The 25,676-nt window shown below is 42.4% G+C and overlaps 1 protein-coding gene and 1 long non-coding RNA gene across 4 annotated transcripts; one reads left to right on the top strand and one right to left on the bottom strand.

Annotated features, from left to right (window-relative positions):
- Positions 1–2,560: 2,560 nt before the first annotated feature.
- On the bottom strand, positions 2,561–8,261 carry LOC140515972 (uncharacterized). 3 transcript variants are annotated; one of them, XR_011971227.1, is made up of 4 exons: positions 8,132–8,261; positions 7,396–7,440; positions 3,318–5,977; positions 2,561–2,955 (listed from the first exon to the last, which is right to left on the bottom strand). It is a non-coding gene; the product is annotated as an uncharacterized lncRNA (long non-coding RNA). The 3 variants fall into 3 exon arrangements; XR_011971225.1 differs by having other exon boundaries at positions 2,675–5,977; XR_011971226.1 differs by lacking the exon at positions 8,132–8,261 and adding an exon at positions 7,917–8,034 and having other exon boundaries at positions 2,675–5,977; positions 7,317–7,440.
- Positions 7,955–24,746, top strand: STEEP1 (STING1 ER exit protein 1). Its single transcript, XM_072626869.1, has 7 exons — positions 7,955–8,330; positions 17,846–17,963; positions 19,079–19,120; positions 19,639–19,777; positions 21,755–21,844; positions 23,382–23,474; positions 24,335–24,746. The coding sequence occupies exons 1-7, from the start codon at positions 8,024–8,026 to the stop codon at positions 24,395–24,397; spliced, it is 852 nt and encodes a 283-aa protein (XP_072482970.1). The 5' UTR covers positions 7,955–8,023; the 3' UTR covers positions 24,398–24,746.
- Positions 24,747–25,676: the final 930 nt, after the last annotated feature.

The following is a 25,676-nucleotide window of genomic DNA, read 5'->3' as shown; positions in this document are numbered from 1 at the left end:
TTAGTTCTACATCAATCCCCCCTCCCCGCCGCTGCCGCCAACCTCCGGCTCTAGGGCGCTTCCACAGAAACACTGGGGCTGTACCATTCAGTGAAAGGAGTTCTCAGGGGGGTATAAGCTGGCCCGCCAGCCAAGCCTGGAGCGGGGCTGGGGAAAGCAGAGCTCCAGCTTTACTTACACCCACGAAACAAGGCAGAGAGATCCTGGAGAAGGGTTGTACCATTGACATCAAAGGGGACCGAGGAAAAGGAGTGAACTCTTCGAGACAGTTCGAGTTAATCTACTGATGGGGGGGGGGGGGGGGAGGCCCCGGGGGGGTGAAACTATACCCTACCGCCCCAAGTATGGGGAGTCAGTGTGGGAGATCTCCTGAGGTGGAGAGGGAGAGGGGACAGAAATGGAGCCAGCATCCACTCTGTCCCAACCCTGTGACTCTGCAGCCACGTTTACAAACACTGGTAACCAGGAGAACCATCCTGGGCCCACGGACTCAATAACAGAGTTGGATATGTCTTGTCCAGGAACCGGAGGGATGCCTGGAGAGCAGCAGGCGAGAGAGGGGCTAGCAGTTATGGGAAAGAATTGTTTACAAAGTATTGTTACAAAGGAACTTCTGCCACCCCGTCCCTTTTTTAGTTTATTATTTTTATTTTCAAATAACAAGTATTTTTTTTAAAAGTATTCTGCCCCTCCCCTTACCTCTGCCCCCATTAGCGCATAAAAAACCTCGAAAAACAAATCTCTTAATAGATAGCTACATAAACTAGCAAAACCAAATTCCTGCATTAGCCACGTCCAAAAAAAAAAGTTATCCCCTCTCAGGAGGTGAGTGGCTCATTTCAGCTTTGTTTTTTTGTTTTGTTTTGTTTTGTTTTGTTTTTGGAGTCGTGATCTGTCATTGCGTTGTTCAGAGTTCTACAGTCAAAATTGTTTCTGTCTATAATGCTGTCTTTGGATAAGTTGGTCTAGTTCCGCTCTGAAACCGGCCATTTCTTAATTCCTCTGTTATAGTAACATTCCATCACACATATAAGCCACAATCTTTTTAGCCATTCTCCAATAGGAAGCTATCCCTTTAGTTTCCAATTTTTGGCTACCACATAAAGTAGCTACTAAAAATATTTTTAGTCCACATAGACACTTTGAATTCTTCAATTTCTTTGGGGTATAGGCATAATAGCAGCATTGCTGGATCAAAGGGCATGTACAATTTGGTAACTCTCTGGGCTCACTTCCAAATTGATTTCCAGAATAGCTAGACCGATTCACAATTCCACCAACGGTGCATTGGTGTACCTGTCTTCGCATATCCCCTCTAGCATTTATCATTTTCCTCTTTTGGTCATCTTTGCTAGGTGGAGCCTCAAAGTTGCTTTAATTTGTATATCTCTATTAGTGATTTAGAGCATTTTTTTTTTCAAAGCTGTTGATTTCTCCCTCTGAAAACTGTCAGTTCAGATCCTTAGACCATTTTTATCTACTGGGGAATAGCTCTTTATCTTAGAAATTTGAATCAACAACCCAAAGGAGATTTTAAGCGAAAGTAAAACATGGGATGAGTTACCCATAAAAAAGAAACTGACCAAGCTGAGTGGTAACAGTCAATTACACCAAGTAATTAGCATTTCTAAGGAACTTTCTGTTTTGCAAAGGGCTTTACAAATGGGTTATCCCCTTTGATCAAGCTTTAAGCTATCAATAAACATTTACTAGAGGCTAATTAGGTTCAGGGGATTCAAACACAAAAGTGACACCATCTCTGCCCGAAAGGGGCTTACATTCTAAAGATCCTCAAAGCCTTGGTGAGGTAAATGCTATTAAAATTTAAATGATTCACTCTGGGTCACACAGCTCTCCTCAGGGAGCTATCCTTTCTTACAAATAATTTAAAAGAAAGAGGATAAGAAAAACAGTTCAGCAAAACTAATCACACTCACTATGGTAACTTTTCTCTTCTGATAAATTACTTTTCCTGGAAAATTTGACAGAAGTACAGATAAAAGGCACTTGCCTCCCTTCATTGTAGGTGTGGGGCATATACTCTTAGCCTCAGTTTTGACAAAGTACTTTTTTTTTTCCTTTTTGTATTCTTTGTTTCCAAGGATGGCCAGCTCTCTTGGGCTGGGAGGGGAAATGGAATTTTTGGAAATGAACGTGATATAAGAACAAAAGCTATCAGCAGATATTAAAAAGAAAAAGTCTTCTACACTCATTCATTATCTCTTCGGCTTCACCTCCCAGACTCCTGAAATCTAGCTGCTATCTCCCCCTATCCAAACTTTCTCTACAGGAATTGCTCTTTCAAACGTGGAAAGATTTGTATGAACTGATGCAGATGGAAATAAGCAGAATCAGTAAAAGAATATAAGCAGAGATGAAAATGAATTATATATTATAAATAATTAAAATAAAGAAAACCAACAAAACTGAAGACTGAGAGATGGAGAGGACCAGTCTTGGCCCTGGAGATGAGGTGAAGAAACACCTCTCTCCATTCGGTAGAGGGGAAAGTTGGGAAGTGGGATGTCGAATACGCTGTCAAACATAGTCACCATGTTGGTTGGCTTTACTTAAAAGTTTTAATATTTTCTTGGCTACATCACTAATTTGATGATGGAATGAATGGGTATATACTGAAATGACTGTACTGGAAAAAGAAAAGGCATCAATAAAATGATTTTTAAAAAATAAAATAAAACTAATTTATTCTCAAAGTTCACTGACAAGTTGCCAAAACCAATGGTTTTTACTCAGTCTTGCTGTCTTCATCCCTCTGCAGTATTTGATACTGTTCACCACCTCCCTTTTCAGAATGGATCCTAGATCTCGAGCTGAAAGGAACTTCAAAGGTCCAACTCCCTCATTTTACAGAAGAGGAAACTAAGGCTCAGGGAGGATTCAAACTGAGGCCCTTTGACTCCAGATTCAACCTTTTCTCCACTGCACCTCACTGCCCTGATTAAACAAATATCAAGCATTTATTATGTACTAAGGAACATAACTTATAGAGGGTATGGAGGTCAGTCATGTGGAGAGAATGGGAAGGCATATTAGCCTGACTAGAACTCCCTGGGGAGAAATGAGAGCTGGACTTGGCAAAGCAACTGGGGGTGGAGTAGGGGTGGGGAGTGTGGGGGGGGCGATACTTGATAATGGACCTTAGAACGCTAGGCTGAGAATTTTCTGTTTGGTAGGGAGCCATTATAGGTCCTTGGACAAGGGTGAGTGTCATGACAAAAATAGGTTTTTGAGGACTGACTGGGGGAGGGGGTGGCATGAAAAAGACGGGGAGGCCTAGCGCTGGTTAATATGCCTACCTATCCACCAATGACTATGAGATGGTTTGCAGCGATCTGCATGCTTCATGTTTCTGATATTTCACTTTTATTTTTGTATTCCAACAGTGTCCGGTACATAGCTTAATAATGCTGATTGATTGATTGATGGGTTTGCCTCTCTTCCACGTGGCATTTTTCCTTCCTCCCTTGGACTACCTGACAAAAAAAACAAAACAAAACAAAACCTCAGAGACATTGGCTCAAGTTGTTCCCAAAGCCTCTGTGTGTGGCCTCCCTGTGTGTGGCCAGCAGAGCCGGATTTCAGAAAGGGACTGTGCCTCAGGAAGAATGTGCCCCCACGCTCCTCCCCAGAAGCAGGGTTGCTATAGTGAATGGGCCCATGGCAGAACTCTCTCAAGCAAACAATCACCAGGCGGGTACAGCCTAACTATAGCTCTGTTGGCTGCAAAGCCCCTACCACCCCCATCCCACCTTGACATCTCTGTGCCCATTCAAATAGCCTCTTGTGGGTGCCCCCTCTAGAGGGAGGGGGCCAAGGAATGATATCATTTTCCATTCTAAAAACATCCCTGTCATTTCCTCTGTAGCTTCCAACAGGCCCCTGGCAGACACCCAGGCCTGACTAGACTCCAAATCATCTTTCAGTCCCCAACATTAAGCTTCTCTGAAGGGCCTTTCTCAGGTTTAGAGCGAATGCTCAGGCCGAGATGTGAGATTTAGTTTTGTCCTAAGCCTTCCACTCAAACCTGACCTGAACACAAAAGGGAGGGTTTTGAAATATGGGAGGAGGTAACTGTGGGAGGCTCTGTCCACAAGAATCTTAAATTCAGAACAGAGTCTAATTGTCACTGTGCTGGGTACATAGTAGGTGCTTAATAAGCATTGGATTGGCATTAGGCAGCAAGGAGAACTGAATGATCTTGGAATATTATCCCCTAGTGCCCTCTAAGCCTATAATTTTGTGATTCTATAGGCTAGGAATTAATCAATCCTATTATTCAACTGAAGTAAATGTGCAGGAATCTCTCCAGCCATTTAGATTTTTAGAAGATGTGCACAAAAGATGGAAGCAAGGACAGATAATAGATGACTCTGGGAGTGTGTCATAGTCCTGTGAAAAATATCAGTAGCAAACAACTTTGAAAGACTTAGGAAATCTGATCAATATAATGACCAACTACAATTCCAGAGGGCTCACTATGAAGCATTTTATCTACCTTCAGAGAGAGAGAGAGAGAAAAGAGGGAAGACACACAGAGAAAGAGAGAGACAAAGAGAGACTGACAGAGAAACAGAGAAAGACACAAAGAGAGAGAGACAGAGACATAAAGAGAAAGAGAGAGACAGAGGGAAAGAGAGAGGAGAAGGAGGGAGAGAGAGAGAGAGAGGTTGGAGGGGGAAGGTGGGAGAGAGAGAGAAAGATAGAGAGAGAACCTAAAATAAAATAAAATTGAATTAAAAATAATAAGTAAAAACAATATGTCAAAAAATAGTGTTCACATGTCAGTGGTGCTGAAGTTCAGATAGAGTAGTGCAAAGGGCTAATAATCGTTGTCCTTATTGGACAGCAAAATGACTTCTTTTCAGGTAAACTGAGGAAAAGAGGAAGACCCACCTAAGTGTTTGGGATGGATGGGTAAATCAGACAGTGTGTAAAATAAAATAAGAGATGGCAGACAAGAAAGACCCTGAAGGCACTATGGATGTGGGATATGAGATTTCTTTGATGAGACTACTCTGTCCATTCAGGCAGATTGCAAGCCTTCTTTGACCTAGGAGATGGCCTCTGAGGGTTGCTGGGTTTCATTGCCCTTCAATCAGCCTGATGGCAAACTTCTTTTTCTTAGTTGGTTGTGGCCTCTGGTTTCAGACTAAAGACATAGGTAGTTCAATTCTGGGCCAATACTCAGAATACCTGCCCAACTGTTCTGGTATCTCTGTCAAGTAAAATGCATGACCTTTGGCCTGTAAGGGATGAAATAAGAAAAGCTAACGGGAAACTGAAATGAAACGGCCATAGGGATATTAGAAAAGGGTACTCATCTGCCCTTGATGAATTCAAGTCACCAGCTCCAGAGGAACATCAGACTAGAGTACTCAAAGAACTGGCAGATGTGGCTGCTGAGCCACTGTCAATGTGCTCCAGAAGGGTAAACATTGCTCTGATGATTAGACTCTTGTAAAGTAAACTATAGGTTTGACTTCAATTCCTGGCAGAATTCTCTAATGTATACTTAAAGAGATGATTACTAAACATGGAGAAGATACAATAGAGTCACAAAGAGCCTTCGTGACTTTTCTTCAGTAGGAAAAAAAAAACAACAGAAAAAAAGTGCATTGGGGAATGACTGAACAACTTGAGATAATGATGCCATAACAAATTATGAATGAAGAATGCTGAGAAAAAAATGAGAAGACTGGCATGAACTAATGTAGAGTCAAACAAACAGAAGCAGGAAAGCAATATTTATGATGACTACAATGACAGAAATGAAAAAAAAAAACACTGAAGGAGATAGCTAATTGCAATAGCCAGTCTGGACCGTGGAGAAAAGATGAGGAAATACTTTCCTTCTTTTGGCCAAAAGTTGGACATTGAAGATGCCAAAGTCATCCACTGCATCCCTGGCCATTGTCAGTCATTTTGACTTTTGTTTTACCACTGGACTTCGATGACTCTGGAAGAGAGAGTGAGGTTGATGACTTCATGCAACTCTGCCTCACTGAAATCCAATTCACATGAGAGTCAACACATCACTTGTGATGTCATTGATTCTCCCCAAAAACGAAGGATGAAGAACAAAGAAGAAGAAGAAGAAAAAAGAGGTGAAGGAGTAAAGATATGGAATGTTGTCCATACATTATCAGACTGGTCAATGTTTTGTCTGTTTTCATCATTATAAAGAAGGGATCATTGGGTAGCAGAATTGTAACATGAATGTAACTGTGACATAAAAAACAAAAAGAACAGGTCATGCCAGACTAATCTTATTTTTTATTGGATTATTGGACTGGAAGGTCAAAGGAAGGTTGTGGATGTGGTTTACCTTGATTTCAGCAAAGCTTTTGACAAACTCTCAAATCCAATTCCTCTGGATGGAGAGAATGTGGGTTAGTTTGTAAGTAGATTTTGAATGGGCTGGATAACTGGGTCAACAAAGTAGTCATTTAAACAGTCAATGTTAACTTGGCCCTGCAATATTAACTTAGTTAGATATCTCTAGTAGAGTGTATCAGGGTTCCATCCTCAATTTTATGCTGTTCCAATTTCTTTTTCAGTCATTGACTTGGATGAAGGCATAGTATGCTTAATCAAACATCCTGATGGCACCAGGCTGGACAGGATAGCTAACACAGTAGCTGCCAGGGTCAGGATGCCAAAAGATCTGTCTGGACTCAACTCTACATCTCCAAAACAGGGATTACTTGACTAGGTAGAGGTTTGTCTGAAAAAGTATTTGGTGTGTGTGGGGCAAGGGGATGTAAAGTACAAACTTGATATGTGTTAATACTGGGATTATTTTTATTCAGTTGTGTCCAACTGTATGACTTTGGTGACCCCATTTGAGGGTTTCTTGGAAAAGATACTGGTTTGCCATTTCGTTCTCCAGCTCATTTTACAGGTGAGGAACTGAGGCAAGTAGGGTAAAGTGACTTTCCCAGGGTCACACAGCTAGTTAAGTGTTTGAGGCCACATTTGAACTCAGGTCTTCCTGACTCCAGGCCCAGAGCTCTATCTATTGTATTACCCAGCTGCCCAGGCCCAGAGCTCTGTCTACTGTATTATCCAGCTGCCCTAATCCTATGACAGAGCAGCCAAAGAGGTTAATAGTGTCCCAGGCTTCATTCAGTGGTCAGGCCTGGGGAGTGGATAGCCTTGCTGTACTTTGTCCTGATCACACCACATTTGGAATATCATGTTGTGTTCTGGGTGCCACATTTTAGGGAGGGCATTGATAAGCAGAAAAGTGTCCAGAGTAGGGGTAGCCAGAATGATGAAGGACCTAGAGTTCATACCATAGGAGAACCAGCATAAAAGAACTGGGTAAGTTTAGTTTGAAGATTTGTTTCCAAGTATTTGAAGTACTTAGCTTACTCAGGAGGGGATAAAACTTGTCCTGCTTGGTCCCAGAGGGTACACCTAAGAGGCAGAAAGGTAAATAGGTATAATGTCACTAGCAACAACACCTCCCCTCTCCCACAAGAACTGTCCAGTGGGCTGAGTTGGGGACAGTAGGTTCCCGCTCATTGGATGTCTTCATACAAAAGCTGGATGGCCACCCTTTGGATATGTTGAGGAGGGGATTCCTCTTAAGGGATAAACTGGCTTGGGCAACTCAATTCCCCATCTTGGGACTCAGTTTCCTCCTTTGTAAAAGGCGGAGGTTGAACTAGATGGCTGCTGAGATCCCTTTTAGCTCTAGACCTGAGGTCCCAGTTATCCTAGTCAGCTTTGGAAATTCTAGGCGCTGTTTTCTTTTCTTATGGGTCGCAGTGTCTGAATTACACGGATTCAAAATGCCCAGAGACAGAAACGGGGAAGACAGAGGTGGGACGGATTTATCCCGAGCCCAGGGGACCTTGACGGGGGTGGGGGGCCCTTTAATCAGAACCCACCGGCTGCGTAATAATAACTCGAACTCCCCATCCGGGCCTTGCGTTGCCCCGGACACCGGAACACAACAGATCGGGGACTCAGGGGCGGTGGGAGACGGGTGGCAAAGATGGTCCACCGCCTTAGAGCCGAGGGAAAAATGGCAAAGGCTAGGTGGAAGAACAAAATTGGGCTAAAGAGCGGGCCCAGGCGGATGACGTCATATCCGCCAACTTACCGCTTCCTTCTCGGTCTTTCCGGCACCCGGAGCAGCTGTGGAGGCTCGGATTTAGACGCGGATGCGTCTAAAGTGATGCCGAAGGTAGTCTCCCGCTCGGTGGTGTGCTCAGACACCCGGGACCGAGAGGAGTACGACGATGGCGAGAAGCCCCTGCACGTCTACTACTGTCTGTGCGGCCAGATGGTGCTAGTCCTGGGTGAGCTGCACGGGGTGGGGGCTGAGGGAAGGGGAAAGCACGTGAGGGGCTGGGGGGAGGGGGGCCCTGGCAGCCCGCGAGCGAGAGAGCCCACTGTGCCCCGCGAGCAGTCTGCCCTAGTGCATTGAGCCCCTGCCCTGGGCCAGCGCAGTAGGCCTGCCCCTTCAGAGTAGGCTCCTCCTCCGCGTTCCATAACCCACCTCCTCCTCCCCTGCTCAGTGTGCCATCCTAGCCCCTGCACCCCTGCCCTCTGCTTTGCGGCGCTTGGAAACATAGGGGCACAGATCTAGAATGAATGCATGAATGAATGAATGAATGAATGAGCATTTTGTTAAGCATTTACTGTGTGCCAAGCCCAGTGCTAAATGCTAGGGAAACAAATATAACAGACAAGAGGCTTCCTGTTCTGGAGGAGCTGACTTTCTAGTAGAAGAGACAGTACATTTGGGGCTAGCATCCTTCTCAAAGACTATCCAGCCCAAACCTCGAATCTTATCCCCTCCCTCTTACTCTCAAGGCACCATCCTCCTAGGTTCCCAGGTTTGCAATCTGAGTGTCATCCTCTACCCCTCACTCTTACCCCCTATATCCAGTCCATGGCCAAATCTTGTCATTTCAACCTTTACAATGTGTCAATCAATAGCAAACATTTATTAATTAGGTCATTCCATTCAATAAACATTAAGCATCCACTTTGTACACACAAGGACTGTACTAGGTGCTAGGGATACAAGTACAAACAGTGAAACAATCTCTGCTCTCAGAGAACTTACATTCTGATGTGAAAGATATATAAAGTACTTACAAATACATACAAAGTGATTGGGTAGTTTAGGAGGGTGGCTGCTGACAGCTGGGGGGATCTGAAAAGGCTTCTTGCTTTTAGTGCTTGATGGCACAAAAGAAAGAGGCAAAAGTGTGTGTGTGTGGGGAGGAGTACATTCCAAGAATGGGGACTATCCACTGCAGAGGCACAGAGAATGTTGTTTGAGGAACAGAGAAGACCAATTAGGTTGGATTGCACAGTTCCAGAGGGGAAATAATGTCCAGAGACTACAAAGATAGGCTCAGGTTTTGAAGGGCTTTAAAAGCTAAACAGAAGTTTACATTTTGTCGTAGAGGCTATAGGAAAGTGACTAAGAAGGAGAGTGATCTGGGCTTAAGGAAAATCATTTTGGCAGCAGTGTGGTAGATCAACTGAAATAATGAGGTACTACAGGCAGGGAGTCCACCATTATCCCTTCCACATCTCAGCTTTCCCCATCTTGGTTTTGATTTATTGCAGTTTGGCATAAGAAATTAAATGGGAATTTGGGGGGAGTTTTGTGGGCACCATGGATGACACAGAAAAGGTTTAGAAACTCAAAAATGCATAAAATGCATGTATAGTATTGTATAACATAGCCTATAATGAAATACTTAACCCAAAGTTTACAGTAAGGTACTGTAAACACCTCATAGAAGAAAACAATTCAGACTTCATCCCTGGCACAAAGGGAGGGCCAACATTTTTACTGGATTTTCCAGCTCTTGGGGGTGCTGCCCCCCCTAATTGTAATTGGGTGGCTGTTGCCTCCTAGAAGAGTCTAGGGGAGACATGATGAAGTACTGACCCAAGATTGTGGCCTTGTGAATGGAGAGAGAGAGTCAGATACACATGTGTTTTTGGAGGTAGAAACAAGATTTAGCAACTGATTGGATATGTAGGGTGGGAGTGGGGTTTGAGAATAATTTGAATGTTGTAAACCTGACAGACTGAAAGAATGGTGATGCCTTTGATAAAAGTAGAGCAGTTTGGAAAAGGGAAGAGCTTGGGGTTAGAGATAATATGTTCCATTTTTGACATGTTGACTTTGAGATGTCTCTAGGACATCTAAGTTGAAATATCCAAAAGGCATTTGGTGATATGGGATTGAAGCTCAGAGGAGAGTTTGGGCCTGATATCCAAGGGAGTTGATGAATTTACCAAGTCAGAATCTAGGAGAAAAGGAGAGGGCCTTGGACAGAATCTTGGGGAGCATGCATAGTTAGAAGGTCAACCAAAGAAACTAAGAACAAATAAAAAACAAAAGAACAAATGAAAAATATAAAACAAATAAAAGGCAAGGTCCTCAAGGGAGGGGGGAGGGGAGAGTTCAGGCCCTCAACTTCCTGCCTTGACTATTTCAGTAGGCTCCTAATTGGTGTCCCCACTGAAATCATCAGCTGCCAAAGTGATCTTCCTAAAGCACCAGGTTGCCCCACCTCCTGGCTTAGTAAGCTCCAGTGGTTTTGCTTTTAAAGCTCTTCCTAACCTAGCCCCTTCCTACCTTTCCAGTCTTCTTAGACTTTACTCCCTTCCACATTCTCTGAGCCAGTGGCAAAGGCTCTCTGTTCCTCTGGCCACACTCTCCATCTCTTTATTCTATCTTTTCACTGGACGTCCCATATGAATAGAGTGATTTCCCTTCTCACCTTGGCCTCTTAGCTCCTCTGGCTTCCATCAGGACTTAGCTCAAATGCTACCTTTGGTAGCAGACTTACAGTTGCTAGATCCATCCTCTCTAAGATCACTTAAAAAAAGGTTTTTTTTATTCATTCTAAACTTAAATATAAAATAAGAAAAAGGGGAAAAAAGAACATTTCCATGTATACAGCAGAACATAAGATTGGATTCAATATAAAACAAATTTCCATTTTAAGAAAACCTATGTAATAAATACTACACATTGTTTTCAAAGCTGGCCAGCTTTTCTGTGCTTCCAAGTTTTCTTTTGTCCTCTGCTGTGCACTGTTTATTTTTTATTTTTTTCTCCCTCACACCCTAGAGAAGGCTACAATTAAACATGATTATATATACATTTGTATCTACATACATACATATATATATATATATATATATATATATATATATATATATATATATATATATATATATATATATATATATATATATATATACATACACACACACATATACACACATCTATGTAAGACCATACTATACATATTTCTATTTGTGAGTTATTTCTCTGCAGGTGGACAGCATCTTCCTTCATAGGTTCAGGTCTTTCCATGTTTTTCTAAAATCAACCATCTCATCATTTCTTCTATCACAGTAATATTCCATCACAATCCAATACCACAACTTATTTAGCCGTTCCCCAGTTTATTTTATTTTTAATTACTTTTGTTTATTTTCAGTGTTCTATAATCACTACCATATAACTTAGATTTTTTTCCCTTCCCCCATCCCCCCTCCCTCCCTGAGATGGCATACAATTTTATATAGGTTCTACACATACATTCCTATTAAATACATTTTAACTATAGTCATGCTGTATGGGAGAAATCATGTAACAAACCAAAAAGTAATTAAAAAAATGATCTGCTACATTCTGCAATTGAATTCCATAGTTCTTTCTCTGGATGTGGAAGGCATTTTGCCTTAAAAGACCATTGGGAATGTTTTTAAGTCTTTGCATTGCAATGAAGTTCCAAGTCTACCAGAAAAAACTCTCGCACACTGTGGTTATTGTGTACAAAGTTCTACTGGTTCTGCTCCTTTTACTCAGCATCAGTTCATATAAGTCTTTTCAGGCCTCTCTGAAGTCTTCCTGTTCATCATTTCTTATAGCACAGTAGTATTCCATTACATTCATATACCATAATTTATTCAGCCATTCCCCAATGGATGGGCATCCCCTTGACTTCCAGTTTTTGGCTACCACAAAGACTGCTGTTATAAATATTTTTTTACATGGGGGACCCTTTCCCATTTTTATGATCTCTTGGGGATACAGTCCTAGAAGTGATACTGCTGGGTCAAAGGGTATGCACATTTTTGTAGCCCTTGGGGCCTAGTTCCAAATTGCTCTCCAGAATGGTTGGATCAACTCACAGCCTCACCAACAATGAATTAGTGTTCCAACTCTTCCACATCTTCTCCCACATTTGTCATCTTCCTATTCTGTTAGCCAATCTGATAGGTGTGATGTGGTACCTCAGAGTTGTTTTGATTTGCATCTCTCTAATCAATAGTGATTTAGAGCATTTTTTCATATGACTATAGATATCTTTAATTTCTTCCTCTGAAAACTGCCTGTTCATATCCTTTGACCATTTATCAACCATTCCCCAGTTTAAGTGCATTTATCATTTTAGCCAATCTGATAAGTATGAGATGGTGCCTCAAAGTTGTTTTAATTTGCATTTCTCTGATCCATAATCATTTAGAGCATTTTTTCATATGATGATATATAGTTTTGATTTCTTCATTGAAAAACTGCCTGTTATTATCCTTTGACCATTTGTTAGTTGGGGAATGATTCACATTCTTATCAATTTGATAAAGTTCTTTATGTGTCTGAGAAATGAGACCTTCATCTTAGAGATAGTCTATGAAAGTTTTTTCCCCAGTTTTCTGCTGTCCTTCTAATCTTGGCTACATTGGTTTTATTTGCATAAGATTACTTTCTGTCTACTCTGGTTGTATCTGAAATGTTTCTATTTATTTATATGTTGTCTTCCCTATCATGTAGCATGCTGTAACGTAGGGAAAGCTGGCCTTGGAGCCAGAAAGATCTGGGTTCAATTCTCATCTCTTGATGAATACAGGACATGTGACCCTGAGCAAGTTATTTAATTTGTCAGTGCCCTAGGTTAGGTTCTAAGACTATACATTGCAGAGAAGTTGCAATTAGGAGTGGGAGTTTCCTCATCTGGGTGTTCCTGCTGCCAACTCTCCCATTATTAGACTGTGAGCTCCTTGAGGGCAAGGACTGTCTTTTGCCTTTCTTTGTATCCCTAGTGCTTAGCATAGTGGCTGGCACACAGTAGGTGCTTAATGGTGCTTAATAAATGCTTGTTGACTGACTAATTAGAGAGAAAGAAACTGAGGCCCAGGGAAGGTGATGATTTGGCCACATACAGAATCCTAGATCTAGAGTTGGAAGTGATCGGAGAGATCATCTAGTCCAATCTCTAAGGAGGTTGAATGGTCACCCAGGACTCTAGTGTATATCATAGTCAGAACTTGAATCCAGGCCCTCAAACTCTAAATCCAGCAGGACTTTTGCCCTTGCGTCATTCAACCTCATTTTCTTTTTGCTGACATACTACTTTGTAAATCGCTTAACCTCTTTCCGTCCTGAATTTATGTCTTCCCATCAGGATTTCGAACACCTCCAAAATGGGCACCCCAAGTCATTTGCTTGCTTTGTAAATCCCTCTTGTACACAACAGCCCTTCAAATACTTGAACTGCAGATACTTCTCCAACCCCTAGTCTTGTAAGTTCAAAAACAGGCCTTGTTTCATGTGATTCTGTTCATTCTCCAGTGGTCAGTACAGTGCTCCAAGGTAAATGTACCCACTTTCTTCAGCCAGTCCTCATATAGATCAAAAGGTTATGGCTTTAGAGCAGGAGAGGCATCCAGTCCAGCCACCTCATTTTACAGATAAGGGAACTGAGGCACAGAGTCATGAAGCGATTTGCCCATGAAGTGATTTGGTATAGTCTCCATCCTTGTCTTCCTGTGGCAACATATTAAAGGAAAAGAGTATTGGATTTAGGGTCTTAGAACCTGAGTTCAAATCCTGGCCCTACTACCATTTATAACTTGTCTGACTTTGGACAAGTCACTTAACTTTTTCTGGGCCTCAGTTTCCTTTTCTGTAAAATGAGAAGAGTTTGACCTGATAGTCTTTAAGGCCTCTTCCAGTTCTTAGCCTGTGACTCTTCACTCTAGAAGAATCATTGTTCTTCCTAAAATATGATATCCGTAAGTGATTACGAGGCCTCCCCAACGTGGCCTAAAAGGGCAGCAGTGGTCTGCATGGTTCAGTCACCTGTCTGATCCTGGAAACAATGCCTCTGGTGGTGCAGATGTGCCACTGAGATGAGTGTTCATTCAAGTCAGTGATAAATACTTTGAACAGCATCTGTGAGACTTGAGAATTTCCTTCCAAGTTCACTTCAGCCTAGACTCCTTGGGTCTGAGATTCTAGCTGCGAAAAACAAGCAAACAAACAAAGGTAATTTTGGAATTCCCAAAGAATAAGGTTGAAAGCCTGGCTCTGACACTTGGCACTCTCTGAGTTTGGGCAGGCCGCTGAACTGCAGCTTGTAGTGAAGTGGATAGAGAGCTGGGCATGGAATCGGGAAGAATCAAGTTCAAATCCCTTCTTTAACACTTACCAGCTGTGTGATCCTGGGCAAGTCACTTAACCTCTATTTGCCTCTGTTTTCTTGTCTATAAAATGGGGATAGTAAAAGCACCTGGTTCCCAGGGTTGTTGTGAGGATTAAATGAGCTAATATTTGTAAAAAGCACTTAGCCCAGTGCCTGGCACATAGTAGGCACCATAGAAATAATTATTCCCTTCTCCTTTCCCCTCCAGGCCTCAGTTTCCTTCTTTGTAAAGTGAAGAGGTTTGACTAGATGGCTTCTGAGGTCCCTGCCAGCTCTAGAGCTATGAACCTCTTCAACCATCCATCTAATTGTGTTATCATGCAGTCCACATCTCTCCGTTGTGTCCACAAGCAGTACACAAGGGATTTTGTTATATGCTTTGATTAAATGTAGTCACACTGTGTCTACTAAGTTTCTCTTATCACATTAGGAATGAGGTTAGTCTGGCATGACTTGACAACCCTTGGTGATTAGAACCTTCTACATACTCACAAACTATTCTTTTAATAATATACTCTACAGTCTTGCTAGGAATTCAGATCATACTTAGCAACCTATCCTCCACTCCCTCATTAAAAAAATAACATTAGGACATTTCTCTCCAGTCCTTCTTTTTGTTTCCTTGCTTTTTCAGAAATTGCCAACATTGGCTCAGTAACCATGCCTGCCAACTCTTTAAGTACCCTGAGATGTCGATTGTCTTAGCCTGGCAGTTTCAACTCGGGAGACGATCTCTTGCCATCCATTCACTTGTCTTGAATTTTAACTTGATGTTACCAATTTTTATTCTGTTTTTAGAAGTCTGAAGAGAAAAGTCTGGTAGAGAAAACAAAACAAAATAAAAATCGAGTAACTTTTATTTTTGTTGACATTATCTCCTCTTACGTTAGCCATGGTGTTCTCTCTTTCTTGATCTTCTTGCATCTGACATAGTTTCTTAGGTTTGTTTTTGTTATTTTAAATATTTGTATTTTTTATTCTACACTTAACAAACACCAATAAACACAAACACTTCTGTATGCAAAGAACAGAAAAAAAGGATTAATTAGAAACAGTGAGCTTCTGTTTCAGGTTTTAAAAAAATGTATATTAAATATAGCATGTTAGTAACCCAGCTATCCTGCTGATGAACTCTCTTCTCTCCTCTGCTATTTTCTAATGTTTTATCAATGCTCAAAATTTCCCCTTGTACTCAATATAGTTGAGCAAAGTAAAGCAATATATGTGTTATGTCGATAAATGTTTTTCTTATTCTATACCCATAGTCTAGCACTTGTCTGCTTCCTCATCAGTTGTCCAGTCATGGGTGATTAGAGTTCTGAAGTTTCTCGATGCCATTTTCCTTTATATTACTATCATTGTTGTCTTTTGGAAGCTGTGCTCCTAGTTTTTCCCACTTCAGTCTGCATCTATTCATGGGGCAGCTAGGTGGTACAGTGGATAGAGCACCAGTGCAGGAGTCAGGAGCACCTGAGTTCAAATCTCACCTCAGACACTTGACACTCACTAGCTGTGTGACCTTGGGCAAGTCAGTTAACCCCAATTGCCTCATCCTGGGTCATCTCCCATCATCCTGATGAATATCTGGTCACTGGATTCAGATGGTTCTGGAGGAGAAGTGAGGCTGGTGACCTGCACAGCCCTCTCTCATTCAAAACAAAGTCAAGTTCAAGTCATGTCATCATTTCTCTGATGGCATGATCTTCTTCAGCAACGAAAGACAAATACACACACTTCATCTATTCATACAAGGTTTCAGGTCTCCCCGAATCCATTGTATTTATTTGTCATTTCTCACTGTTCTGTTACATCCCTGTGCCACAATTTGTTCAGCCATTCCACCACGGCTGGACAGCCTCTTTGTTTCTAGCCCTTTCCTACAGTAAAAAGGAGTTGCTACAACTATTTTCGTACACTGTCTTTGACCTCCTTAAGTTAGACACTCAACAGAGCTTTCCAAATGCCCTCTTTGTTGTCATCAGCATTCATCATCCACCGTGGCTTGTTTTGAGCACTGCCCCCTCCCTCAATATTTTTACAGAATGTCGTCGATTTTTTAATTCATCTACAGTTAACTTTCTTTTGATTTCATCCCCTGTAGGTCTCTGCTTTTATTTTAAAACTTTACTGATGCCCGGTTTTTGCTCACAACAAACATCCCCCCAAGTACATTTCTCTGAAACAGTTAAGCAGAATCCCACAAAAGTCGGATTTATTATTACCTGCGATGACTCTATGAGAGTACTTGCAAGTGATGATAAATCCCACTTCTGTAGTTTGCCTCATCTGTTAACCCATTGGAAGGCTGTGTACTATAGTGTTGTCCATTGGATGTGGTTCAAGTTTTGTTGCCTTTCTTTGCATCACATAGTCACTGTGTATAGCGTTCTTTTGATTCTACTTTCTTCGCTCTGTATCCCTTCATAGGAATCCCTCCAAGTTTCTCTGACTGCTTTCTTATGATGCAGTAATATCCCTGTTACATTTCTATGCCACCATTTTGTCATATCCATTTTCCAATCTTTGGGTACAGATTTTGTTTTCCGCAATTTTTTTGTTACAGACAATACTTGGTGCATAGTTTTCATAACTATTTTCATGCATATAGGTTTTTTCTTCCTGTCATTAACCTCCTTGGCATATAAAGCCTAATGCAGAGACCTATGGGTCAAAGGGGATGAACAGTTTGGTAAATCTTCTTGTATGATTCCAGATTGTTTTCTAGAACAGTTGGTCCAAGCAGGAGCTCCCCCAGGAGCAAATTAGCATAAGCTGGTTTCTCACAGCCCCTCAGGCATCAAGTTCTCCAATCTTTTGCCACTTTGCCAATTTAATGAGCATATATTTTAAAGTATAAGTTGGTTGGTGAGTTCTTGGCATCCTCACTTTGTTCTCTTTGGATAGTTTCCTTTTATTCCTCAGTGGAATTGTTTGTGCTTATGTTGTTACGGTTACATTCTTGAGAGCATCTTATCCTCTTGACCCGACTTTCCTCTTAGAATTCTGTGCCGCCTACATGGTTTGAGGCCTCGTTTCTGGCATAGTATTTGTTGGGCACTCACAGAACACTGGATTGAGCATTGGTAGATAAAAGGATCCTATCAGCCAGTTCCTGTTGTTGAAGTTGCAGGCCAAGAAGACCTCCCCCTGCCCATGTAAACATTTTTGCTAGAAGCATCAGTGGTGTCCTTAAAAAAAATACAGTGCCAAATGCCAGTGAAAATTAAACATCTTAGATCTTCTAAGTGTTTAGAAGTGGGTGGAAAACAGTGTTTCAAGGACCTTCCTCAAGACTTCCCCTTGAGCCATGACCCCCAGTGACCCGTCTCCCTTTCTTTCTTCAGATTGCCAGTTAGAGAAATTACCCATGAGGCCCCGGGACCGATCCCGGGTGATTGATGCAGCCAAACATGCTCACAAGTTCTGTAACACAGAAGAAGAAGAGAGTGTCCATGTCCGGAGGTAAGATGCCGACTCTCTCTATAGGGGAGCTCCTGTGGCGGGGAGGATTAGGACAGATAGCACCCCAACATGTGTAGGTGACTACTGAGCTGGTCTACAGCTTTCTCCTTGCTTTGTGGTCAGGCTCAAATCCTTTCAACCTTGGATGGACCCAAGTAGATGTGTCTCTTTTGGTTTGTTATTCCCCAGGTGTTTTGTGATGTTGTTTGTTACTAACAATGCTCTGCCTATTTGTTAGTTTTGGGGGCAGTTGGCTTTGTCAGTCGAATCCAAAGGAATTGAAAAAGTAACCACTGCAGAAAGCAGAGGACTGGGTCTGAGATTAAAAGGAGGAAGTATGGCACAGTGGGAAGAGCACTGGTTCTGGAGGCAGAGGACATCTGGGTTCAGATCCCTGTCCCAAGATTATTGCCTATGTGCTCTTGGGTAAGTCCCTTCTCCTCCCTGGGCCTCAGTTTCCTCATCTGTGAAATGAGAGGGTTGGGCTAAATGGACTCTTGAGGGTCCTCCCAGCTCTGCTTCTGTGATACTCAGATCCTTTTTGGAAGAATTTTATTTCATATAATTTGGATTTATTTCTTCTTTTCATCAATGCATGCCTTCCTGCATTAATGAAAAGAGTTGGAACAGACCACTCGTGCATTGGATGTGTGTGTGTGTGTGTGTGTGTGTGTGTGTGTGTGTGTGTGTGTGTGTGTGTGTGTGTGTGTGAGAGAGAGAGAGAGAGAGAGAGCGAGCGAGCTGGGAGAATGAGAGCGAGACAGCTGGGGTCTAGCAGCTGCTCTCAGAGGGGCTCTGTCCAGTTGCTAAAGAGAAACTGTTTGTGTCAGGAGAGTAAGGTACAAACTGGCATTCACAAGGGAAGGCAAATCACTGGCCCCTGGGAGGCAGCAGCAAAAATCGATTGTAGCTCTCGGCAGGTGGGCCAGGGGAGGCTTAATGACCTGGAGTCACTTGGTCTACAAAGTGAGCCGGCATTGAGAGGCCCCCCTTCTTTGCCCCCAGCCCCCACCATTGGAGGACAACAGGTGATGTGGTTGCCAACGGTCAGGGATGAGCAGGGTGGCACCGCTTGGGCTCTTTCTTCTCTGTAACCTCTTCCTTTGTCTTTGCAGGCCAGAAGGCATAGAACGACAGTTCCGCAAGAAGTGTGCAAAGTGAGTATTGCTATCCCCTACTTCATTAGGGCTCTAATTGTTTCTGTCTATTTTTGTCCTGCTCTTCTACTTACAACTTTACTGCCTCCAAATTCTCCTTATTCAAAATACCAGTCCTTTCACAATCACATGTTTGAGTACCTGGGAGCAGTGACAGATTTGTAAAAGGACATTATCTTTTTGGTGGGACCTCTGTATAATGCCTATTGGAGTCTGTGAGACTTGAATTGAAATCTCACCTTAGACCCTTAGTAGCCTTGTGAGCCTGGGCAAGGCCCTTGCCCTCCCTAGGCCTCAGATTCATTCTCTTTCAAATCAGAGGGTTGGACTTAGCAGCTTCTAAGGTCTCTCTCAGCTCGACATTGAGCCTCCTAAGGTCCTAGCAAAGGCAAGAGTGATCCCCAACCTGGGGCCTCTGACTCAAAACCCTCGCCACCCTTTGACCATGGCCGCCTTCCCTTTTCATGGCACACTCTGAGAATCTGTGGTGTCGGGGTCTGAATCTTTGCTATTTGCAGGTGTGGTTTGCTGCTCTTTTACCAGCACCTGCAGAAAAATGCTCCAGTGACCTTTATCGTGGATGGAGCGGTTGTCAAGTTTGGGCAGGGCTTTGGAAAAACCAACATATACAGTCAAAAACAAGAACCTCCTAAGAAGGTAACTGCTGTGGCATAAGGAAAACTACACCATAGACAGCATGGAGAGCTAAGGCCCGAATTGCCTGCCAAAGCAAGGGGAGGTGAAGCACAGCTCAGTTTCCCAACGGGACAGTGATGAAGGCCCTTTACAGACATTTGTTTTTCCATGGTGTCTACTTTAAAGCTTCAACACACTGGTGGTTATAAACTTAGTATCAGCGATAATCAAAGAAACATTTGAAATAAGGAGGGAAATCTTAGCTAAAACCTTCAGCATTTAACAACGTAGAGAATACTGTGTTCCTTTCCATATCTTTCCTAACTTCTGTTACTTGTGGTTTTATTTTTTTCTTTGCTTTAAATATGTGTGTGTATATAAATGTGTGTGTGTGTGTGTGTGTGTGTGTGTGTGTGTGTGTGTATAGAGACAGAGAGGGAGAAAGAGAGAGGGAGGTACATATATTTATATCCACACATATGTATCACACTTGACTGTAAACTAAGTATGTATATGTACACACAAAACATATTTATGTATACACCCACATATATGCAGAGAGAAAAAAGAGAGAAGGAGGCAGAGAGAAAGAAAGAGAACTTGGGGTTAAGTGTGTGCACAATTCTAGACCTGATTTTGATTATCTTCTACATCACCTCTTAGAGGTCTTTATTTCCTTCTGTGTTCTCTCTTTAGCATTGTCATCATCATCACCATCACCATCGTCATCATTGCATTATTGTTGTTGACAGCACCACCCAATTCAATTGCTTTCATTTGGTGAAAGAGTGGATCTGTAATTTTGTTGGTGCCTAGAATTCCCTGTGTGGAAGCTACCTTCTCTAGTGTGTGTTGGCAATTTATGCTGCTGCTTATAGTCTTAGACCAGAATTGAGGCTCTTACAGTGAGCGTCTGGAACAGTAGAGGTTAGATGACTTGCCCAGGGTCATTCAGTCAATATGTGAAAGTAGCAAGACTTGATCCTGAGTCTTCTTGACTCTGAACCTGGCTTTCTCTAGCCCTTCTCAACCACTGGAGGCTGCCGTACGGTGAATGTGCTGTGATTTTTTCAGTCATTCTCCAGACATTAGTAGACAGGTGGTTCACTTTTTGCTGTTACAAATTGGGTGGCTACGAATATTTTTGCCCAGATGGGTCTTTTCCCTCCCTTTTTTAGGATGTTCTTAGGATAAAGTTCTAGCCAAGAAATCGCAGGGTCTAAAGGGTTTTTCTTTTCCAATTTGGTACTGTCCCATTACTCTCCAAAATGTTCCCAGCGGCCTACGGTTGCCCCAGCAGCATATTAAAATTCTTGTGTCCCTGTAGTTCTGCCAGTGTTGGATTTTATTTTCTGTTTTAATAATATTTACTTTGAAAGTTATTTATAAGAGACATGTCCCGGCCAAGTGACTTAACTTCCTGGTCCCTCCAACAGCTTTCTAAGACCATAACTCACACATCTGTATTGGTAAAGAGATTTCCCTATCAGTCAAGTTTTCTTAAAAAGCCTCAAAACTTCAATTAAACAAATTTTCACCAGAATCCTAATATAGATCTTTTCATTTCCTCTGAAGGAGGTTTGAGCAGGTATGAGTGTCAGTTGTTTGGGGTTAAAAGCCATACTCTGTAAAGATCTTGGGGAGGACCCTCAAGTTTCCCCATCTGTAAAATGGGGATAATTCCTGCCCTGCCTGTGTTATAGAAAAGGAGATGAAATATGTCAAGTACTTTGTAACTCTAAGGCCTTATATACATGTAAACTGTTATTATTATATATTCCTTCCAAATGTCTTCACTTTGAGCATTTAAAAACCAAATGATTCCACTTGGTTTTTTGCATCAGTTTTTTAATTCCTGATGAAAAAATGGTGAAAAGTCAAAGCTTGTGGCTTTTCAAACCACTGCCCAAGTATGGCCTTCTGTCACAAAGACACATGGGCATCTGGGTGAGTTAGATGGAACCAGACATTGGACAGCATTTCTTCCTATGCTTCCAGGTAATGATGACTAAGCGTACAAAGGACATGGGCAAATTCAGCTCCGTCACCGTCTCCACCATCGATGAAGAAGAGGAGGAAATTGAGGCTGTGAGTGTTCCTTTTCCCAGAGGTGTTCCGAAGGGCCCCCTTTCTGACCGTTTCCTGGACACCAGGCTCTAGTGGAAAATGTGATGGACCAGGAATTAGGACACTACTCATCTCGTCCTGGCTCCACAGCTTACCAGCTGTCACCTCCCTCCCCTCTCTGGAATCGAGTTTTCCTTCCTAAACAATTCCCTAAACATTCATTGAGTTCCTGCTAAGTGGGAGGCATTGGCCGAGGTGTTGGAAGTACAAAGGATGAAACTTTGGCTGCTCCCAGTCCTCTAAGAGTTTACTTATCCTGTGCTGAGGGTGAGGTAGGAGATAGAATAAATAAATGTCATCCAGATTGAGTGTGATTGAGTCTAAGGAAAAGGCCAGACCAGTGCCCTAGGAAAGGGGAGAACAACAAGGACTCACTGGGGAGCGGGGGTCCTGAGCTGGGTGTCCCAGGAAGAGAAGGTTCTCAATAGGTAGGGAGGAAGAAACCTGCATGAAGCTAACAGAGGCAGGAGCCCAGAGGATATGAGCAGGGAACAACTAGGAGTCCATTTTGGCTGGATCAGAGAGTACTTGAAGGGAAGTCAAGTCTAATCAGACAAGCAAGGGAAGCTAGAATCAGAATGTCAGGGGCCTTTAGTGCGAAGCAGAGGAGTTTGTATTTGATCCTGTAGGCCAGGTCTTCTTAAATCTTTTCCACTTGAGACCCCTTCATTGAGTCTTAAACTATGGGCCATGACTCCATACAGGCCCACTGTTTAAGAAGCAATGGGTATAGGCCAGGGGAGGGGAACCTGCAGCTTGAGGCCACATATGGCCCTCTAGGTCCTCAAGTGTGGCCCTTTGACTGAATCCAAACTTCATAGAACAAATCCTCTTAATTAAAGGATTTGTTCTATGAACTTTGGACTCAGTCCAAAGGCTGCACCCAAGGACCTAGAAGGCTGAATATGGCCTTGAGGTCACCAGTTCCCCACCCCTGGTAGGCAATAGGGAATTTCCTGAATAGGAGCAGCTCATAGCTGCCAATATGGAGCTGAAACTCTTGGGGAATCATTTGCATAAAGCAAACAAATGAACCAGTGGGAGGGGAAGGGAGTAAGTAGACAGAGGAGACAAAGCTTCAAAGCTTTCCAGTTGAAAACTCTAAAGTGTTTCTTTGATAAAATTAGAGTTAGCCTGTGTCCTTCTTAAAGTAAAGTCTTGCCATTTTAGAAAACTTGTTTCTATCCCAACTGCTCTGACACTATTAGTAACAACAGTTGCCTTTCTGGTATTTTAACATGAGCTGCTCTCTGGAAAATGTGTTGGATGTTATTTTACCAATGGGTGAAGTTGAAACCTGACCTCTTGGGATTATTGGAAAGATGAGCTGGAGAGGCTTGGGTTTGGGGGTTGGTTTTTTTCATCTTTCCTGGGGAGCGGCCAAATTCCTCCAGCTCCGCGTAAGGATCTTCTTGCTCAGGTGACATTTGTAGCCCCTTCTGTTCTGTAGGTCACTATTGAAAGTCTAGTGATTGTGCGTTAAACTGTTTTCTGCCAGAGAGAAATCGCTGACTCATATGCGCAGAATGCCAAAGTGATTGAAAAACAGCTGGAGCGAAAGGGCATGAGCAAGAGACGCCTTCAGGAGCTGGTGAGTGACATTGGCTCGACAGACAATCAACAAGCTGGCGCTGTACGAAGTGTTGGGGATACAAGAAAACCAGAAGCAATCCCTGCCCTAAGAATGCTTACCATCTAAGTCTCTAGTCTAGTTTATAAACAGGCCTCATTACCCTGGGCCGCAAACTCTTTTTATAGCTGTGAACATAGGTCCCACCACTTGCATGAGAACCATTGGCAGAGCCTGCCCTAGCTGGCCATATGTCTTCTCCTGCTGAGTAGTTCAGGGGTAATCCCTTCTCTCTTCAGGTCTTGAAACTTTCTAGGTGTGACTGGGACCACTTATTGTTTCTCAAAATAGTGAGCTTTTAGACCAGGGCTTCTTTGCCATTTTTTGTTCCATGGACCCTATTGGCAGTTAGTCTGATGAAGCCTTGGGCCTCCTTCTCAGAAGAGGGTTTTTCTGTGCATCTGATAAAATACATTGGGTTCCAGAGAAACCAATTTTATTGAAATATATGTAAATTTGTTTTTTCAGAATGCTAAAAAAAAGAGTCAACTTGCCAGAGCTCAGGTTAAGAATGTGATCTGTCGGGTCTAGGCAGACTGTAGGCTGGCTTCTTGGAGTATTCATTTCTGTAATCTGATATTCTTCTACTTGGGGTTTGGGGCATGAATTTACTCACAATATCGGAGAAAACTAGATATCACCTCAGCATCCTATCAAAAGTTAGGTGACTCTGGTGAAAGGTTAGCTGTGTCTGTGTAGGCATGCTCATGCCAGGGAGCTAGAATTCAAGGGCAGGGTTTGGTGAGGCTGGAGGAAGGGGGGGGAACAAAAGAATTCCCTCTGGGTAGTATCTCACGGTGTGTCGTCCTCATTCTTTCTAGGCTGAGCTAGAAGCAAAGAAAGCCAAGATGAAAGGGACATTGATTGACAACCAGTTCAAATGATGGGAGACCTCGCTTGGCAGCAGTAGCCAACTTCCTTGACATGGGCGCGCTGGTTTCCACCACAACACTCAACGAAAGTGAATTGTGTTTTCCAAAATTTCCTGCCTTCTTATACTATACGCTCATGTTCTAACAGCACTAATCCCAACCTAGAGAAATATTTCTAACATCTGGCTCTGCTTGTTTATTTCTAGACTTTTTTTTTTTTTTGTCCAGTGGGTGTTTCACTTACATTTCTCTGCTGAAGTTATGGGAACAGAGAACAATGTCTGAATTCCTTTGTTTTTGAACATAATTGTTTTTACTTTCTTCCTTTGAACTTAATACAAAATAAAAGTCTTTAGAAAAACTCTTTGATGAGTCATGAGGTAAAGCCACCTAAATCACAGTGAAAGTTGTAACCAGTTGTAACAAGTCTATGGATGTGACTCTTTCCCTGTATGGACACAGGAGACATCAGTCTTTCTGAGAAGGAACACACACAAAAACCAGACTCTGAAATTCAATGGCTCTTTCACCAGTTGTTCAAATCAAGATGATCCATGGCCTATCAACCCTTTTCATTTCTATAGGATTCAGGGATAGGTCCAGCTTTTAAGGAGTAAACTGAAGGAGATGCCATTCAGCCAGCTGGCCTAGGAAACAAGCTACCAAGGCAGAGACAAGAAGGGGAGGCAGTATAATTCAGTACTTCTCAATCTTTTCAAGTATGAGGACCCTTTCTTAAGGGCCAATATTTTGTGGATCTCCTACCCCCACCCCTGGCCACACGTGATATCACTTCGTATTTAATAGGGCAAAATAGGACAATGATAATGATAAAAGATAAAAATAGTACAGAAAAGTGTACTTCCTTTGAACCCATATCTTCTAGAGATTCATCAGATCTTAAACCTTTTCAATTTGCTATTTTAGTACCTGCTTATTGGGAAGCTAAAGAGGAAAAGCTACTAGGAATTCAGTAACACCTTTAAATGAATTTGTGTGGGCTCCGAAAGATACACAGGAATAGCATTTTCTACATAAAACACTCAATTCAGTGAAGGAGAAAGCATTTATTAAGTACTTAGCACATTCCAATATACCGCTCAGCACCAGGGAGATGTGTGTGTATACACATACATGCATATATACATACATATATGTATGTATGTTTGTGTGTATGTATGTACATAAAGCAAAGGCAGCCCCTGCCCTCAAGTAACTCACTTTGTAATGGAGGAAAATGGTGTCCAGGGAGGGATACTTTGGCTTGGAAAGTCATAGGAATAGTGAGGGG

The sequence above is a fragment of the Notamacropus eugenii genome, chromosome X (genome assembly GCF_028372415.1).
Source record: "Notamacropus eugenii isolate mMacEug1 chromosome X, mMacEug1.pri_v2, whole genome shotgun sequence".
Lineage (NCBI taxonomy): Eukaryota > Metazoa > Chordata > Mammalia > Diprotodontia > Macropodidae > Notamacropus > Notamacropus eugenii.
This window is presented reverse-complemented; position numbering and strand designations above follow the sequence as displayed.